The sequence below is a fragment of the Pantherophis guttatus genome, chromosome 12, assembly GCF_059756535.1.
Source record: "Pantherophis guttatus breed Tessera chromosome 12, ASM5975653v1, whole genome shotgun sequence".
Taxonomy (NCBI): Eukaryota; Metazoa; Chordata; class Lepidosauria; order Squamata; family Colubridae; genus Pantherophis; species Pantherophis guttatus.
The window spans coordinates 21272299-21292549 of record NC_142074.1 but is presented as its reverse complement, the minus strand read 5'-3'; the positions used below and the strand labels follow the sequence as shown (position 1 = coordinate 21292549).

Sequence of the window (20251 nt, the reverse complement as noted above, 5' to 3'; positions counted from 1 at the left end):
CCTGGAGGAGATTTCTCGGCCCTATTTGAAGGCTCAAGGAACCTTTCAAAATAAAAAAAGTCAGTTGTGTGAAGTTGAATCTCTCTCAGGATTAAATCCTTTCCTTGAGGGTCAGACATAGCCAGGAGGGGGCAGAAGATAATTTAAAAAGAGGGGAAAACACCAGACATCTATCTAGTCGGTGTAACCTGATCATCCCAGAGCCAAAAATAGAAGCAGCTTTGGAAAACACATCTATCTGGCTATGTAGAGAGTGTTATTCCTCTTTTCAGTGTGGCCTCTTTCTGTAGGGCGGGTGGGGGTGCACAATTCATTTGAGATGATCTGTAGAATGTAAGGCGGAGTGGAGTCGGGGTGGAGTGATGGGAAAAATAGATAAATCATATTTGCAGGAGACATGGGAGAAAGAGAGAGTGGCTGGATGGCTGGAGGTTCCAGCTGGAAGTCAGCGAAATAATTTGGATCGTTTTGCCAAATCTCAGATCTGGATTTCAATGGACTTAGGTTGTTGTTATTGTTGTTGTTGTTTTAGAATAGAATAGAATTCTTTATTGGCCAAGTGTGATTGGACACGCAAGGAATTTGTCTCCGGTGCATAAGCTCTCAGTGTACATTAAAAATACAAGTGATAAATCATTTCCCCCTATAGCGTCATTAGTTAGCCAATTTCCACTCATTTAACTGGTGATTTAATTGGTTAAAAAGAACGACTCAACTCTCTGAGCCTTATCATCTTCTTTTAATGACCCCATAATCCCTTGCGGGGTGGAGCTTAGGCAACTGAATGGAGCTGAGTGTTTACTGACCGGATGCCCTTCCTATTGCCAATGCGGAGTTTTTTTTCAGCAGATATATTCTCATTGTGCCCAGAGAAAGAAATATCTGTCTCTACCTAGGATCGAACTCAACAGCCTCCTGATTGTGAGGCGAGAGCTCCACCTCTAGGCCACCGCACCACTCAAACTCTCTGAGCCTTATGACCAGCTTAAACTTCCCAGAATGCTCTGGAGCATTGCATCCTCTGGACTTTGAAGATGTGCGGACTGGGGAATTCTGGGAATTGAAGCCCACACAATCTTCAAGGTGCAGAGATTAAGAGACACCGCTCTGGAGAAATGCCTACTATGTAGAGCAGTCTGGGAAAACTCTGCTCGTTCTTGGCTCATAGTTAGCGGCTATTGATGGAGAGTGAACAATTTTCTTTCAGGCTAAGAGCAGTTCACCCTTTTCCCTGGGGGTTGCCAGGAAGCAGATTGAAAAGATCCATGATGCAGATTAAGTACAACAGGTCAAATTGGGGGAGTAGGGACCACTCTTGGAATGCTGCATCTAATTTTGGTCGCCACGATGTAAAAAAGATGTGGAGACTCTAGAAAGAGTGCAGAGAAGAGCAACCAAGAGGATTAGGGGACTGGAGGCTAAAACATATGAAGAACGGTTGCAGGAACTGGGTATGTCTAGTTTAATGAAAAGAAGGACCAGGGGAGACATGATAGCAGTCTTCCATTATCTCAGGGACTGTCAAAAAGAAGAGGGAATCAAGCTATTCTCCAAAGCACCTGAGGACAAGACAAGAAGCAATGGGTGGAAACTCATCAAGGAGAGAAGCAACCTAGAACTAAGAAATTTCCTGACAGTCAGAACAATTAACCAGTGCAACAACTTGCCTCCAGAAGTTGTGAATGCTCCAACATTGGAAGTTTTTAAGAAGAGATTGGACAAACATTTGAGGGTTTCCTCTTTCCTGCCTAAGCAGGGGGTTGGACTAGAAGACCTCAAAGATCTCTTCCAAGTCTGTTATTCTAGTTTAATTCTAATACCAATGACTTCAGAGGTCAAGGGACAAAATGTGTACCATGACAGACAGCCATGGGTGGGGTGAGAACAACTGAACTGGTATTAATTTAAATTACATTAACCATAAGATAACATTAGAGAACCTTTGAAACAACAGGTGCGTTTCTAATTTTCATAGCAGTTGGCTATGTTCAGGATGTTTCAGAAAGGATGGGTGGATAAATGGATGTTTCAGTCCCTAGGGATTTGTGATCTAAAAACGAAACATGAAAAATGAAGCAAGCATGGTTGGCAGACAAATTCTGGGAGTTAAAAGTCCATAGGTATTAAAAGTTGCCAAGGTTGGACATCCCTGGTCTAAAGCTTGGCTCGGAGAACGGCTGTTAGTTAAGCTATTGTCCAAAAAGCCAAAGCAAGGGGAGATACCAAGATGCATACCTTAGCATTGGATACCCCCAAACTGGGAGAAGATGAGGGCACATTTCATGCCACCAGGAACCCATCCAGAGCACCAGAGGTGGTATTCAGCTGGTTCGCACCGGTTCAGGCGAACCGGTAGGGAAAATTTGACCTGGTTTGCTGAACTGGTAACGACATCTGGCTGGCCACGCCCCTGCCCTGGTCGCCCGGTCGCCGCTCACTCGCCCCGCCTGCCCGATGCTTGCCCCACCCACCTGCTTGATGCTCACCCCGCCCATTCCAGGGAACACCCAACCTCGGCATTGTGCCACGAGGCCTCTGAGGTTCTTCAGATGATTCGCGGAACCTTAGACAGCTGGGAAGCTGACCCCGCAGAATCCCATCCGCTCAGCCTGAATGAGCACAGAGGGATAAATATAGCCAAATCTGATTCCCTGAACTTTTGAGAGCAATCAAATCAAGTCTCCATGATCCCATCCACCCAACCGTGACTGACAGGAACACCTTTGCTCGTACAGTCTCTGCTCTCCATTCAAGTCCGACGGTGTCACAAGCAGTCTAAAAACTGATCCCAGGCTTGCCTAGACCGAATCAGGATGGGTCTCTGCTCTCTTAGAAAAGTTCTTCTCCAGCAAACTCCTTAGTGTACCTCAATGGTCTTCGATGGACAGGCCCCCGAACTCTTATTTAGCCTTGAATTGCATGACGTCACTTGCCAGAGGAAAGCAATCCCCATCTTGACGGCTGTCCAACTGCATTTCTCCCCTGCCTTGGGCAACATTGAAAGAGCAACAGTCGTCACCTGGGATTGGCAGCAAAGAAGTCCCCGAGTTTTCAACCGTCAGTTTTTGGGGTTATTCTCCCCACATTCCCAGCAGACGAGGCGAATCTGCTTTCTATACGTGAGTCTGGATGGTTTTCCTAAAGAGGTTCGGTTGAACTTTGCGGAGCCAGTAGAAGTGGCTTTCATTCCAGAGCCGGCTTCTCATATTAATTCTATTCCCCGTTTTGCGTTTTTCGTTTTGTTTTCGCTTTTTTACAAAGCAATGGCTACCAAAGACACCTCTGGAGCTTCCACAGATCATCACATGAACCAACTTCAAACACCGGTAAGTTAACCTTACTGGGTGTTGTTGATTTTCTTCCAGGGTCTCCACATTGCTAAACTTAATAGATGGGAGACCTGTGCCCAAATTGCACTAACTAGCTTTATCTGGGCTTAGCAGATGCCCCTGGTTTCGAATATTTCGAAAGAGAAAAAGAAAAATACGAATGGTTGGGCGTAATTAGGCAGATGGAATCGTTGTTTATTGAGGAATAGAAAAGCTGTGGTTGATTGAGGTTGTTTTCAACGGGGAATAATGAAATCAGCGTCCAAAATATGGCCAATTTCATTGAGGTATATAATAAACTGGGCCTTCGTGGACTTAAGAAGACGATTTGAACATGGCTTTGACTCAAGCATTCTTGCCTGGAAGGGTATGTGCCATCCAAGTATTTTTTGGCACTACCGGCTTGTTTCGACGAACCTCAAATGACTCTCCCATTCGCTAGATTCATGCATCACATTAAACTGGAGTTTGTTTAACCATATGATTGAATAAAACATGGTTTGCCGGGCTGTGCATAGCATGTTAAGACATAAACCATGGTTTGCAAACCAAAGTGGCTAAAACTAACCCTTCCCTCCCTGGGCCACATTTAGAGATTTTAAGGACATTTAATTGAAGTGCTGGAAGGGAGTTTGCGGAGAGGAGGAGGAGGAGGAGGAGGAGGAGGAGGAGGAGGAGGAGGACTATAGGATCCTTGGTGCTCGCTGAGTTTGCTTGTTTTCTTGCAGATGTTTCATTACCCAACTAGTTAACATCATCAATGCTAGAAGGGAATGAGGTTTGTGGGGGGAGGGGGGAGGAGGAGGAAGAGGAGGAGGAGGAGGAGAAATGAAGGAGGAAAAACGTGCAATCCTCTGTGTTTTTTGAGCTTGGTTCTTTGCTTGCAGATATTTCATTATTGGATGAGGTATCATCAGTGACAGAAAGAAATGGGGTTTGCAGGGAGGAGGAGGAGGAGGAGGAGGAGGAGGAGGAGGAGGAGGAGGAGGAAGGTGGGCTCCTTGGTGCTCTCTGAACTTGGTTTGTTTATTTATTTATTTATTTATTGGTTCGATTTATATGCCACCCTTTCTCCGGAGACTCAGGGCGGCTTACAATGCGTTAAGCAATAGCCTTCATACTTTTGTATATACCTGCTTAGTAGGGCTTTCGGCCCCCCCTAAGCGGTGTTCTTTTTTTATACAAAGTCAGCTTATTGCCCCCACAATCCGGGTCCTCATTTTACCTACCTCGAAAGGATGGAAGGCTGAGTCAACCTTGAGCCTGGTGAGATTTGAACTTGCAGTAATTGCAGGCAGCTGGTGCTACTTAACAGCACTTTAGTCTGCTGCACCACCAAGGCTCTTATAACTTATGCAAGTTATTTGCTTGCAGACGTTTCATTACCCTACTACATCGTCTCATCGGTGCTAGCCACCATCACCATTCAGCCTTGACGGTGTTCCCTTGTTGAGCAATAAAAGCTCTGCAGGCAAATAATCAAAAATCCTCAGAGAGCACTAAGAACCCCAGAGTCTTTCTCCTCCTCTTCTTCTTCCTCTCCCTCCCCTTTCAGAGACTATTTTTCTGGTTGAGTAGTGCTGGAAATAACAAAACCAAAGAATGAAAAAAAAAATGTTGCTCCGTTGGATTCTTTGGTTCAAGGATCCAATTATCTGACCCCAAACTTTTAGGTAGGTCCATCTGCCCTCATTTATTTGGGTAATTCAGCAACTCCTGAGTTGCCCAAATCTTTTCACTCTTTCTCTCTCTCTCTCTTTGGTAAGACCACACCTAGAATCCTGCATCCAGTTCTGGTCACCACGATGTAAAAAAGACGTGAAGATTCTAGAAAGAGTGCAGAGAAGAGCAACCAGGATGATTAGGGGACTGGAGGCTAAAACATAGGATGAACGGTTGCAGGAACTGGGCATGGCTAGTCTAGTGAAGAGAAGGACCAGGGGAGACAGGAGAGCAGTCTTCCCATATTTGAGGGGCTGCCACGGAGAGGGGGGGGGGTTCAAGCTATTCTCCAAAGCACCTGAAGGCAAGACAAGAAGCAACGGGTGGAAACTAATCAAGGAGAGAAGCAACTTAGAACTAAGGAGAAATTTCCTGACAGTGAGGACAATTCACCAGTGTAACAACTTGCCTCCAGAATTTGTAAATGCTCCAACACTGGAAGCTTTTAAGAAGATGTTGGATAACCATTTGTCTGAAGTGGTGTAGGGTTTCCTGCTTAGGCAGTGGGTTGGACTAGAAGATCTCCAAGGTCCCTTCCAACTCTGTTATTCTATTCTATTCTATTCTATTCTATTCTATTCTATTCTATTCTATTCTATTCTATTCTATTCTATCCTATCCTATCCTATCCTATCCTATCCTATCCTATCCTATCCTATCCTATCCTATCACCATTCCCTATTCTATTCTATTCTATTCTATTCTATTCTATTCTATTCTATTCTATTCTATTCTATTCTATTCTATCCTATCCTATCCTATCACCATTCCCTATTCTATTCTATTCTATTCTATTCTATTCTATTCTATTCTATTCTATTCTATCCTATCCTATCCTATCCTATCCTATCCTATCCTATCCTATCACCATTCCCTATTCTATTCTATTCTATTCTATTCTATTCTATTCTATTCTATTCTATTCTATCCTATCCTATCCTATCCTATCCTATCCTATCCTATCCTATCCTATCACCATTCCCTATTCTATTCTATTCTATTCTATTCTATTCTATTCTATTCTATTCTATTCTATTCTATTCTATTCTATTCTATTCTATTCTAATTCTTTCCTTATTCTTATTCTTATTCTTATTCTTATTCTTATTCTTATTCTTATTCTTATTCTGTTCTATCCTATCCTATCCTATCCTATCCTATCCTATCCTATCCTATCCTATCCTATCCTATCCTATCCTATCCTATTCCTTCTTCCCACTTTGAAAAGATTTGATAAGGAGCAATTATGACACAATGGAAACTTTCCACCGACTCCGGTGCTTATTTCTGACAAATGGGATTATTTTAGTGGGAAGGAATGATGGAGGGGAGGGGGGAGGGAGGAAGAAATGAAAACAACAAGCAAAATAGGCCAGAACATTTCACTCATGGTGTGTGTGTGGGGGGTTTGCTTTGTCATCATTCCAGGAAAATAAGGATGAAGAGAGACATCAGCTGGATGCAGAAGAGGAACAAAAGAAAGAACGAGCGATGGGCAAGAAAACGCGAGGCGAAAGGATTAAAGAATTTAAAACTTTCATTTGGAATCCAGATACCAGGGAATGTTTGGGCCGGACCGCTCGGAGCTGGAGTAAGTGAAATTGATCACTCGTCATTTAATTTCCTCTTGAGATAAGGATGAAAGTTGTATCAATATTGCATCCGTGTGCATGATTTTTATTTTATTTTTAAATAAAGTGGATGAGAAACCTAACATTTACAGTTTAACACCGGGGGAGGAATAAATATGGAGCGAAATTTGCATTTATTTTGGGTACGAAGATATTATTAATTCATTCCTGCTAAACCAGCATAGGCCAACACATCTATTATGGTCAATCTTTTTGGTCTGCTTCATCTGTCTTAATGAAGTGAGCGTGTCCACATACTGAGCTGAAAGACGGTTTTAAAAGCATCATTCGTAGGTTGCAACTTTGGTTTAAGACTGAGTGCCAATGCTAGCCTTCATTTATAGCTTAAGCAACAAAGACGATTCACGGACTGGAGGCTAAAACATATAAAGAACAGTTGCTGGAACTGGGTATGATGAAAAGAAGGACTAGGGGAGACATGAGAGCAGTCTTCCAATATCTCAGGGGCTGCCACAAAGAAGAGGGAGTCAAGCTATTCTCCAAAGCACCTGAAGGCAGGACAAGAAGCAACGGGTGGAAACTAATCAAGGAGAGAAGCAACTTAGAACTAAGGAGAAATTTCCTGACAGTGGGAACAATTAATCAGTGGAACAACTTTCCTCCAGAAGTTGTGAATGCTTCAACACTGGAAGTTTTAAAGAAGAGATTGGACACTCATTTGTCCGAAATGGTATAAGGTTTCCTGCTTGAATAGGGGGTTGGACTAGAAGACCTCCAAGGTCCCTTCGTTATTCTGTTCTGTTACTAGTGTGCTGTAAAAATGCAGCCAAATATAGCTTAAAATGTATATAATAAAAGCACAGTTTAGTGCATCAGGATAGAAACTAAGGTGGCTATGGAGATTCTCAGTCATCCAGATCATGGCTGTCTCAAAGGTGCTTTTTTCGAGGCAACTGGACTGGTTTTTCTTTGAAGACGTTTCGCTTCTCATTCAAGAAGCTTCTTCAGCTCACTTAGAACTCCCTTTTTTCTCAGTGCCTTTGTGACTTTCCGTCAAAAGTCGAGGACTGCCGGTATTTCTGAACTGAACCGTTCTACCGAACCGGTCATTAAAAACGCCATTGTAACAGTTGTAAGTTGAGGATTTATCTATACGCCAATCATTTTCCTTCCCGTGAAATTAATAGAAGGATGAAAATTTGTATTCCAAATATTTTGGATTTGATTCAGAGTCTTTAAGCCACCCCTGCCTTTTGCTACAAGTCGGAGCCGTTAGCAGAGATGGAAAAAGAATTACAGGAAGAAGACTTACATCCCTTCATTGAGTGGCCATTTGAAGTTACAACAACAAAAAAAATCCCTCGTGACCATTTTTCACTCTTACGACCATCGCAGCTTCCCCATGGTCGCGGGATCAAAATTCAGATGCCTGGCAAGCGTCTCGCATTTATGACGGTTGTGCGGCGTCCCGGGTCAGGTGTTCCCCTTTTGCGACCTGTTGACTAACCAAATGGGGGAAGGGGAACCAGATTCCCTTCATAACCTTGTGAATAAGTTCCCAAACGCAGGGGTTCACTTGTGAACTCTGGTAAAATGGGGGGGGGGGGATTCCCGGAATTGAATGTCTCGTTTAGCGACAGATGTCTGGGACTCAGTTGTGGTCATAAGACAAGGATTGCCTGCATTCACAACTGCATGGGTTCACTTGTGAACTGTGGTAAAACGGAGAGGAAAAAAAATTCACAGAACGAATGTCTCGCTTATCGACAGACATTTGGGACTCGGTTGTGGTCGTAAGACGGGGATCGCCTGCATTCACAACTGCAGGGGTTCACATGTGAACTGTGGTAAAATGGCAGGGGGGAGGGAATTCACAGAATTCGACAGACGTTTGGGACACAGTTGTGGTCGTAAGACGAGGATTGCCTGCATTCACAACGGCAGGGATTTACCAAAGCACCGTAGCAGGAAAGTTTTGTAAAACGAAGCAAAATTCACCAGAAATGTTTCAGTTAGCGACAGAAATCGGGGGGGGCTCAGTTGTGGTCGTAAGTCGGGGACTCCCCGTGTCCCAATTCAACGGGCCCGTGTGAGCCGTTCCATGTCTTGCTAGCAGCATCCCCGCTGCTCCTCCTGCCATGCCGGTTCTGCCTTGCTGCGTTCAAAGAGCGGCTCCCTCCCGGCCCTTCTTGACCCCACGCCAAAGAAGCTCGCGGGTCCAAATTAAGTTTTGTTTCTTTCCCTCCCCCCTCTCAGCAGCTCCTCCCTCCCCCCCCCATGTCCTGTGCCCAGGGCCGGCCGGTTTGTTCCCAGAACTCCAAATTCCCCCATAACGTAAACACCTCAGGAACGCAGAGGCCAGAAGTCACAGCTGCGCTCAAAGCCTGTCCTGGAAAATGCATTTGGGTCCCCGCTGGGAAATTAAAACACGCCAAGAACCCTCCGCAGGATTTACTTTCATGCATTATTATTAGTATTAGTATTATTTTTAAAGAAAAAAGGCTTTTATTCTCCCGAGACGAAGCCTTTAACGGAACAACAGAATAACAGAGTTGGAAGGGACCTTGGAGGTCTTCTAGTCCAACCTTCTCCTCAAGCAGAAGATCTTATACCATTCCAGACAATCGCTTCTTAAAAATCTCCAGTGATGGAGCATTCACAACTTCTGGAGGCCAGTTGTTCCACTGGTGAATTTCAGTTGTTCTCACTGTTAGGAAATTTCTCCTTAGTTCTAGGTTGCTTCTCTCCTTGGTTAGTTCCCATCCGTTGCTTGTCTTGTCTTCTGGTGCAGGAGACAGGGAGGAAGCAGGCCATTCTCTGCCCAACTGGAACATAGAATAAGAACGTTACAAGGGACCTTGGGAGGTCTTCTAGACCAACCCCTGCTTGAGCTGGAGATTCTATATGAGCCGCCCAAATATTTATAATATATTTGATCTCTGTAGCTGAGATGGATTACCCCTTCATGGATTACTGCCTTGTCGTGGCGAGGGGGCTTGCGTAGCTCAATGAAGCTATGCTGTGCAGGGCCACCCAAGATGGACAGGTCATAGCAGAGAGTTCTGACAAAATGTGATCCATTGGAGGAAGGAATGGCAACCCACTCCAGTATCTTTGCCATGAAAACCCCATGGACAAGAACCAAAAAGATATGATGCTGGATGAGCTTAAAATGGACTCCAGAGGATGGTAGAGGACAGGAAGGCCTGGAGCAGGGATCGGCAACCTTAAACACTCATAGAGCCACAAAGGTCCTAACCGGAAGCCCCCCCCCGTTCAATTCTGGAGCCGACCGGAAGTCTGGTTCCCCCACCATAGAGTCTCTTCCTAGCGCGGCATCCTTTTTCCTCTACCTGTCCTAACTGAAAGCCCTATCAATTGTGGAGCTGATTGGCGACAGGGAGCCGCAGCAGAGGGATGAAAGAACCACATGTGGCTCCAGAGCCATGGATTGCTGACTCCTGGCCTGGAGGAACGTTGTCCATGGGGTTACGATCGGTCGGACATGACTTTGCAACTAACCACAACAACAAAACTAAGATGGACCGCTACATAAATCGAATATAAACAAACAAACAAACAAACAAACAAACAAACAAACAAACAAACATTATTGCAGACTAATGGCTGTCCAGTGTCTTGTTGAAAAACTCCAGCAATGGAGCACCCATCACAAGGCCATCAGTTAACAGCTCTTCTCCTTTTCTCAGGTCTGATACTCCTTTTTTACATTGCCCTGTACACGTTCCTGGCTGGCATGTTCATATTCTGTATGTACGTAGTCTTGATCACGCTGAGTCCCTACACGCCGAGGTACAGGGACAGGGTGGCCCCACCAGGTAAGTGCTCCAGTGAGGTCTGTAAGGGGTCCATTTGAGGGGAGGACCTCAAGGGTGTGCAGGGACTTAGAGCAGAGGGGATACGTGGTGGCGCAGCGATTAGAATGCAGCATTGCAGGCTAACTCTGCCCATTGCCAGCAGTTCGATTCACACTGGCTCAAGGTTGACTCAGGCTTCCATCCTTCCGAGGTCAGTCAAATGAGGACGCAGATTGTTGGGGGGGGAGAAGATGCTGACTCTGTAAATTGCTTAGAGAGTGCTGTAAAGCATTGTGAAGAGATATATAAGTCTAAGTGCTATTGGTAAGTCTGCCCACTGCCAGGAGTTTGATCCTGACCAATTCAAGTTGACTCAGCCTTCCATCCTTCCGAGGTCAGTCAAATGAGGACCCAGATTGTTGAGGGGCAAGATGTAAACTGCTCAGAGAGGGCTGTAAAGTGGTATATAAGTGCTATTGCTATTGCTAGCTTTGCCCACCACCAGGAGTTCGATCCTGAGCAGTTCAAGCTTGACGCAGCCTTTTCCATCCTTCCGAGGTCAGTCCAATGAGGACCCAGATTATTTGGGGAGGCGCACGTTGCTGATTCTTTAATCCACTCAGAGAGGCTTGTAAAGTGCTACGAAGCAGGGGTGAAATGCTCCCGGATTGTACCGGATTGCCCAATCCGGTAGTGATTTTTCCCTGTGGTTTGGCGATCCGGTAGTGATTGCTGCCCGGGTGTCATTACTTCCTGGTTTTAACCAGGAAGTAATGTTTTTTTTCACCTTCTGCACATGCGCAGAAGGTTTTGCACATAGGGCGCGTGCGCTTCTGAACCAGTAAGGAAGGTAAGTAGATTTCACCCCTGCTATAAAGCAGTATGTAAGTCTAAGTATTATTGCTATGGCTATGCTGGCTAAAATTAGGGGCAACTATGATGTGGATATGAAATAATCGGTTTACCAATTGGGTAGGATTCATCGTCCTTGCATCTGCCATGTTTTGGGGGAAGAGTTGGCCAGTATCATCGGAAAGGATGCTTTGGGGATGTTGATCTAAGACAGGGGTCTCCAAACTTGGCAACGTTAAGACTTGTGGACTTCAACTCCCAGAATTCCTCAGCCAGCTTTGCTAGCTGAGGAATTCTGGGGGTTGAAGTCCACAAGTCTTAACGTCTAAGATCTAAAAAGTCAGTCCTATTTTGGGGGGTTTTTTTTGTTTTTTTTTACCTTTTTAAATTTATTTTTGCAGGAGTTACGATTAGGCCATACATAAAGCAAGCCTACAACATTGCCTTCAGAGTTTCCCAGCCTAGTTCATGGCAGCCTTATGTGGAAAACCTGGAACAGTTCTTAAAAGGTGACTTTCCTTTCTTTCTTTGTGTAACTCTTTATCTATTCATTGTCTGGTGGTTTATATTTTTTTTCTTTGCCTCCAAAAAGTTGCAGCATCATTTCCTTCCTTCTCCATTCCTGTTTTGATTTCAAACCCCAAAATTCCATACTTAAAGAAAAGCCAATTTGACCAGGGGTGAAATGCTATCGGTTCGGACCGGTTTGACTGAACCGGTAGCGATGGCAGTGGGTGGTTCGGAGAACCGGTAGCGACAGCAGCGCAAGGCTTCATCCATCCACCTGATCATTGTTACTTCCTGGTTTTAACCAGGAAGTAACCTGCTTTTTACCCTCTGCACATACGCAGAAGGGTTTGTGCCAGGGGTGAAATCTACTTACCTTCCTTACTGGTTCGGAAGCGCACGTGCCGAAACCAGGAAGTAATGACACCCGGCCGGGTGGGCGGAGCTATGCTTCGCCATCGCTACTGGATCGCTGAACCACTGGCCAAGATCGCTTCTGGATCAGATAATCCAGTCCGATCCGGGAGCATTTCACCCCTAGTTTGTGCATGCACAGAGGGTCTTCGCGTGACGCATGCACTTCCGAACCGGTAGGGAAGGTAAGTAGATTTCACCCCTGAATTTGATTGACATCTTCCACTATTAAGAGCTCCAAAAACATGTGTATAATTTGCTCTTTTGAATGATATTTGGGTTGGGGCTCCAGACGAAGGATAAAGGGACTGCCTTTAAGAAAAGCAAAAGCTGTCCTCTTCCACAAAGAAATATGTAGTTTTAAAAACAGTGTATGCGTAAGCTGTGTAATTGGTCCAAAGCTATCCATCCAGCTTTCATGCATAAGGGGGAATCTAGAACTCCCGGTCTCTTAATTTCTAGCTGGGTGCCTTAACGACTAGGCCAGACTGGTTCTCTGGAATAGTCCACTACTCTCATAGAAATATGAAAGTCTTAGAACCAAATCCACAAGGGACATCTTCCCTACCAAAGGGCCTGATTCTGAAAAGAGAAGGAGCTTTTTTTGTCCTGAAAAGCTGTTGTGGCCTATCGGCCGTCAGACCCGCAGAGGAGACGGCAGCATGGGAGTCTGGATCAGCATCAAGGCAACCTGAGAGCTCCGAGGGGGAAGAGGGAATGGAGCTGGCAGAGAGAGAGAGACAGAGGCAGAGCCTGGGCCATCCGTCAGCCCTCAAATGGAGAGTCAACAGCCCCCAGGTCTGGAGGTGGCTGATGAGGAAGAGGAGGAACAGCTGGGTCCAGTGCCTGACGTGCAGATGGGCAGAAGGCAGAGGAGAGGAGAGCAGTGGAAATCTGTGGGCCGGTCCTTGGGACAGAAGAGCCACTGCTGCTAGAGAAACCTAGCTCTGGGGATAAAAGGCAGGGGGCGGAGATGAATAGATGTGGCAGACAACTATTCATCTCCCTGCCGGATGGACTTATTAGCCTGCGGTGAGAGAGGAACTTTTTGCTGGGGCTGCTGGCGCTCCTAATAAAGGAATTTTTGAGTTAACTTCAGAGGGTTTGTCGTGTTTGGGGAGCTGGGTCAGAACAAAAGCCCAGCGTTGAAACCCGTTGAAACAGTAAGATATACATTATAGTGCCTCAAGGTTTCTCTGTTTTTCTTTAGAGTATGACGACAAGGTTCAAGAAGCCAGAAACATCCCGTGCACCCCGGGCTCATATTTCGTGCAAGACAGCGACGAAACTGTGGTGAAGAAAGCTTGCCAATTCAAGAGGTCCCAATTGATGAAGTGTTCCGGAGTTCAGGATCAAACCTTTGGATATTCACAGGGCCAACCTTGCATATTGCTAAAGATGAATCGTGTAGGTCATTTTATACTTGCTTACATCCTCTTGGGTGGGGGGGTGGGTGTATTTTAGAGGTTTGAGTTCTGGCAGCTCTGATGGTTGCAGTGGGTCAAGTCAAGCACGTAGGTGGACACGAAGCAAGGGAGAAGAAACAGTGGCTTTACAGAATAACAAAGTTGGAAGGGACCTTGGAGGTTTTCTAGTCCTACTCAACCAGGAGACCCCATACTGTTCCAGACAAATGGCTGTCCAATCTCTTCTTAAAAGCCTCCAGACTTCTGGAGGGAAGTCATTCCACTGGTTAATTGTTCCAACTGTCAAGAAATTTCTCCGTGGTTCTGTGGCCCTCGAAAACAAAGCAAATAGGAAGTTCGAAGTGCTTGTAGTTTCTGATCTCTTGTTTTTTTCATTTTACCTGCAGCCAAAATGGAGTTTGGAAGATCAACGTGTTTTTAAAGGGAATTAAAAAGCTCTTGTTTTTTTTTTTTTTTTTTGCAGATTATCGGGTATCAGCCTGGCTATGGCACTCCAATTACTGTGAGTTGCAAAATCCAGGTAAATTATTTTGATTTTATTGGTTCCATTTGCAAATTTGCACCAGATATTCTTGGCAGCCAAACTCTTGAGGCAAACCTATCCAACCTCCCTACTTTTTTTTCTTTTTAACGAGACACAATTTTTTTTAAAAAATTTGATTTATATGCCGCCCTTCTCCGGAGACTCAGGGCGGCTTACAATGTGTTAAGCAATAGCCTTCATCCTTTTTGTATATTTATACAAAGTCAGCTTATTGCCCCCACAACTGGGTCCTCAATTTACCTACCTTAGAAAGGATGGAAGGCTGAGTCAACCTTGAGCCTTGGCAAGATTCGAATCTGCAGTAATTGCAGGCAGCTGTTCTTAATAACAGGGTGCTTTAGACCACTGTACTACCAAGGTACCAATTTTGACATAATACTGTGAGCAGTAAGAGGTGGTTACCATTTAAATCAGATTTTACCAGTTTGGGGACTCTGTAAATGAACTGAAGAACAGCTCTGGTTTAGCTGAGACATCCTTGGAGGTCTACAGGTCTGTTTTGACCTAGGCTCCCTTAACAAGCAGGAGGCAGGAACTGATCCCGGCAAAACCTCTTTTATTTACACGACTGTGAATTACGTTCATTCACAGTCAGCAAGTTTTGTCCAAACAGTATTTCAAAGGAATATTCCTCAACACACCTTATCTTGTTTGGCAAGCTGCCACGTAACTTGCTTCCAACTGCAGTACAAGACAAAACTTGGCACAGAGTCTCTCAGAGTGATTCACTTAGCAACTGTGGAAGAAAGGTCGTAAAATGAGGCAAAACTCAGCTTAAGAAATGTCTGAGCAACAGAACTGTTGGCCACAATTGTGGTCGTTAAGTGAAGGACTGCTTGTAATCCAAAATTTGGAGAAGGGAAGGACAATCTTTATACCTGGGTACAGTGGCTAGCCGGTTTCTATCAACGGAGTCGCCTGTTGTCGATTTGTTGCGTATGTTGGCATAATTATTCTGTTTTGAATTGCAGAGAGGCGATCAAAGTCACCTCCAGTCAGTAGACTACTTCCCAAGTGAGACATTTGAACCCATGTATTTCCCTTATTACGGCAAACTTACGCATGTAAGTAGAAATTTAACGGTTGGATTAATGTTTGTGTGAATAACCCCTGTGGTATATTTAGGAGCTTTCTGGAGAGTTTAAGTCCACATTGACAATCTCCAGATGTTTTGAACTCCTGGAGATACAGTCTATACAATTCTGCCAGCACTTATCCTGCTCTACTGGGGCTCGAAAAATTATTTTACAATTTTGTATCTAAGTTACAATTGTGTTTTGAATGACCTAATATCAGCTCACATAGAGAATAACGTATTTTGGATACTTTGGAAGGGACTTTGGAGGCCTTCAACCTCCTGCTCAAGCAGGAGACTCATACCATTTCAGACAGGTGTTTGTCCAATACAGTACTCCTTTAGACAGATGTTTGTCCAATTGTTAGTCCTTCAGACAGATATTTGCCCAACACAGGTAGTCCTTCAGGCAGATGTTTGTCCAATACAGTACTCCTTCAGACAGATGTTTGTCCAATACAGGTACTCATTCAGACAGTTGTTTCCTCAATACATGTAAACCTTAGTTGAACGTCCATTCAGTTATGATGGCCCTGAAAAACAGACTTGCGACTCTTCCTTGCACTTAATGACCCACTGCAGTGTCCGTAGTCCTGGGATCAAATTTGGGGTGCTTGGGCATGTATTTATGGCATTTGTAGCATCCCAGGATCACGTGGTGACTATTTGTGATCTTACCGAGGAGCTTCTGATAAACAAAGTCCATGGGGGAAGCTCAACACCTCTGGTGGTTCACTTACTAACCATTCGTAAAGGGTGTGACTCACATAACGAGGCTTAGCTGATGGAAGTTCCAGTCCCAAGTGTTGTCATAAGTAGAGGACTACCGTCCTGCATTTTACGTCAATGCTTTCTCTGTTTTAACAATTGTTAGTACTGGAAGGGTTACCCTATTCCAGTGATGGCTAACCTTTTTGCCATCATGTGCCAGGAGTGTGTGTGTGTGTGTGTGTTGTGCGCGCGTGTGCCCACACCCATAATTCTATGCACCCTGCCCCCATGTATGTGCGAGTGACAACCCCTGCTCCCCCCACTCTTGGCACGCGATGGCACAGTAGGTCCATATTTTCTTCTCCCCAGGCTCCAGAGCCTTTCTAGGAGTCTGGGGAGGGCAAAAACGGCCTCCACCCCCTCCCCGGAGGCTCTCTGGAGGCCAGAAACAGCCCATCGGCCTCCGGAGGGCCTCCGGGGGGGGGGTAGGGGGGAGGAGGCCGTTTTTGCCCTCCCCAGACTCCTAGAAAGGCTCTGGAGGCTAGGGAGAGAGAAAAAATGGGCCTTCCTCACCATCCCCCGAGGTCCTCCGGAGGCAGGAAACAACTGTTTCCCTATTTTTGGTGGGCCCAGAAGGCCCGAAAATCATCTGAGCTCGTGTGCCCACCGATATGGCTACACGTGCCACCTGTGGCATGCGTGCCATAGGTTCGCCATCACGGACCTATTCCTTACAGCCCACCTGTAAAGGTGATCGCTTACGTTGTTTTTCATTGCTTTCCGTTTTATTGCCGTTCCGAGTCTGAAATAAAAAGGTCTCGATTGATTTGATCCCCTTTTTCCAGGTCAACTACACACAACCGTTGGTAGCCATTCAGTTCACAGGAATGACAAGAAACCAGACCCTGGACCTCCAATGCCAACTGAACGGGAAAGGGATTATCAACACCGTTAACAACGATCGGTTTCTGGGACGGATCATTTTCACACTAACCGTCAACAGCTAAGGCCAGATCTCTCTCCGTTTGTGATCACCCTTTTATGGCAATCAAACGTTTTTCCTCGCCGCGGGGAGGAGGGGGGGGGAAAAAAAGAAAAAAAATATCCAATTGGCCATTGACGTAGCAGCACCAGGAAACTCCCAACTCCTATTCTGAGGGATCGTTTTTGATTTTCTCTGGAAAAAAAAAAAAGAATAAACAAATAAAAATAAAAATAAAGATAGCTCCCAAGATAAGACCACAGAAGTCAACGTTCAAGCACTCGAAACATTCATCCTGCGAGTAAACCCATCAGCCCAACAATTTTTTTTTTTAAAAAAAGCATTTTAAATTAAAAAAAAAAACATTTTAGATCTTTGCCCCAGGTGTATCGGAAGGGATGGCATTTAGCGTCAGATGCAGAGTTTTGCCATAATATCAGAAATAATTGGTTTTATTGTTTGTTGGGTTTTTTTTTTAAATTATTTTTTAATTTCCCTTTGGTGAAAGATCCCTTCACTGTCAATACGGAAGTCGATTTCTGTATTTAATTTCATGGGCCAGTATGGGATAGGTATTGAAGGAGGAGGCAGCTTTTTTTCTGACTATTTTTGCAATGGATATTCCTTTTAGAAGAGCCTTCTAAAACCTGTGATTTAACCACCGTAGGATTTACAACACCCAACAAATCGTTAGTTGGCCTTAAGCGTAATCTTTGACCCACCTCCTGCCCCCTTCAAACATTGCCCCCTAGTTATTTTTGTCCTATAGCTTTTCTGGCTCCATTTAGCGACAGTGATGTCCTCCTAGGCAGCGTAGGCCTTCTCAATCAAGATAAGATATTCCCTTAAATAGAGAGGAAAATGTGGGGTTTTTTTCATGTTCACCAGCCTTGAATGCCTTAAATCAGGTTTGCAAAGATAAGGCAAGAGGGATGTCTAGGGAGGGGCCTCGTGTTCTTCCGCCTTGATCATCTCAAGATGTTTGCTTGGAAAGCCTTCACCCTCCGCACCGTTTTAAATCCCACGGGGAACAAGGACCTCCACGGAAGGCCCGCCACCCCACAGTTGTGACATCAGAATTGGGACTTTCGTGAGTCGCGTACTTCAACCCGATCTCGTGTCCTTGGAACAGGGTGGTAAGACGTCCGCGTGAACGAGGAGAACCAGCATTGGGAGAGTGTACGGACTGCTTTCTCGTTTGCCTCCCAACGTTCCTGAGGTGCCATTTTAGACTGGAGGGATGGAAATGGCTGGGGAAGGCGGTGGAGAGGTGGGGGGTCTCAGATGCTTGTACCCTGAAATAAAAGGACTGACTTACAGCCTAACAAAGCCTCTTTCTGTATACTGCCTGCGGGCTCACAAAGGCTTGAAGGATGGCAGTTGAGGGGGGGAGGTCTTAAATGCCTTTGATGGATTGTACCCAGGGGTGGGATTGAAAAATTTTAGCAATCCGTTCTCTGCTCGGTTGCTGGGTGGGCATGGCCATGGGGGCATGGCATAGTTGGCTTCCTGCACCACGGAGGGGGGTGGGTGTTTTCGCCCTTCCCAGGCTCGATGCTTTCCTTGAGCCTCCAGGAGGGTGAAAACAGCCTCCCCCAGGCTTTGGAGGCCCTCCGGAGGCTGGAAATGGGCCTGTTTCCGGACTTCCAGTAGGCCCATTTTTTGCCCTCCCAAAGCCCTGCACTTACCTGGCATTCAAAATGGGCTGCATGGAGACTCCTAGGAGGGGAGGGGGCCGGATGGGCGGGGTCAGTCAGTCCTTGCAACTACCGGTTCGGCGAACCAGATTAAAATTAACATCGACTTTTCCCTAACTGGCTGAATCCCACCCGATTGTACCATGGGCTGTCTTAGGACTTGGGGCAAACAATCAACCAAGGTTAGGATTCCACCTTGGCCTGGAACCCAAGGTACCTAGAAGCTCTTTTGAGGTCTGTTGGGCCCCTTCTCCATTTTATTTATTTATACATTCCCCACTTTTATTTTTATCAATAACTGAAGATGGTGAACACACACAATAAAAATTCCTCATCTTCCCCACAACCACCATCCTAGGGGGTGAGATGGGCCGAAAGAGAATGATAGTCCCAAAGACACCCTATTGGCTTTTTATGCCTAAGCAGGACTAGAATTAAGGACTAAGTTCTAAGTTCTAAGTCTCCTGGTGATTCGCCCAAAGTCCTCCAGTAGCTTTGAGGCCTAAGGTGGGACTAGAACTCATTGTCTCCTGCCGATTGGGCCAAAGTCACTCGCTTTAATGGCTAAAGGACTAGAACTCATCATCTCCTGGTTTCTAGCCCGATGTCTTAACCACTAGACCAAACTGGCTCTTGGGTCATACCAAGATTAGGATTCCCATCTTGGAAATCCAAGGGACTAGGAAGTTTCTTTTGAACTCCTGCTTTTTTAAAACTTTACTTAATCCTTCAACAAGCTTTCAGAGTTTTCCCCAGATCTCTTCATGGGAGAGTTAGCACAACTTCGTCCAGATATGATCAACATTTTGGAGTCCACTTTCAGTAAAGATTTGAGATTCCCACCCACCTAAGATAACAGAATTACAAAATGCAGCAATACAGGAGTTTCCACTCTTGGTAAAAAAAAACGGCGATGCCTTCCTAAGACTAGTTTCCCCAGTTCACAGCTACCTGAGGTTGTGGAGGCTATCAAGGTGATCTCCTCTTCCTATTTAACATTCAATCTGTTCAAAGTGGGCTTTCTCAACCCAGTGTCAGGGTTCTGACGGATGCCCTAATTAAATCAGGAGCCTCGAGCCAAGCTTCAAAAGAAATCCAGTTATTAGAAGCTTCATGTTGGCATGTTCCCAAGTGGAGCCAACTCTGACCCCATGTAATTTACGCCCCAATCATGACCCTGTTTCCCCCCTCCCCCCAGAGTGTGTCATCAATCACATTCGCCAACAGAACAATTTCACGGGTGGTAGAGATCACTCCCCTCCGGCCCGCTGTGGGTAACCCTGGGAGACAGCCTTGAGAGAGATAAGTCTGGAATGTGCATCTGTCTTTGGCTGCTGGGCTGTTTCATCAGTTTCCCATCCCCCTCACCTATGGCAACTAGAGTGCAGGCCAGAGATGCTTTGCAAGTTGACATCTAGATCTTCTGGATGTGGTAGGATCAGAGTTCCCAACTCATGAGAAAGACTCACAAAAAGTACACTGAGGTGGTGGGTGGCTCTCATTTACGGGCGCCACCGCAAATGAAATGTTTCCTTAGGTGTCAATGCGAGATAGCTAGCTAGCTAGCTAGCTAGCTAGATA

General features: G+C 45.4%; 1 protein-coding gene across 3 annotated transcripts; it reads left to right on the top strand.

Annotated features, from left to right (window-relative positions):
* Positions 1-2713: 2713 nt before the first annotated feature.
* Positions 2714-18302, top strand: ATP1B4 (ATPase Na+/K+ transporting family member beta 4). Of its 3 annotated transcripts, XM_034425908.3 has the most exons (9): positions 2993-3119; positions 3262-3326; positions 6480-6642; positions 10354-10482; positions 11715-11822; positions 13445-13641; positions 14125-14181; positions 15177-15269; positions 16837-18302. In XM_034425908.3, exons 2-9 carry the CDS (start codon positions 3264-3266, stop codon positions 16996-16998), a joined length of 972 nt encoding a protein of 323 aa, XP_034281799.1. In that variant the 5' UTR covers positions 2993-3119; positions 3262-3263; the 3' UTR covers positions 16999-18302. The 3 variants fall into 3 exon arrangements, with proteins under 3 accessions (XP_087733808.1, XP_087733809.1, XP_034281799.1); XM_087877682.1 differs by having other exon boundaries at positions 2714-3326; XM_087877683.1 differs by lacking the exon at positions 3262-3326 and having other exon boundaries at positions 2739-3119.
* Positions 18303-20251: the final 1949 nt, after the last annotated feature.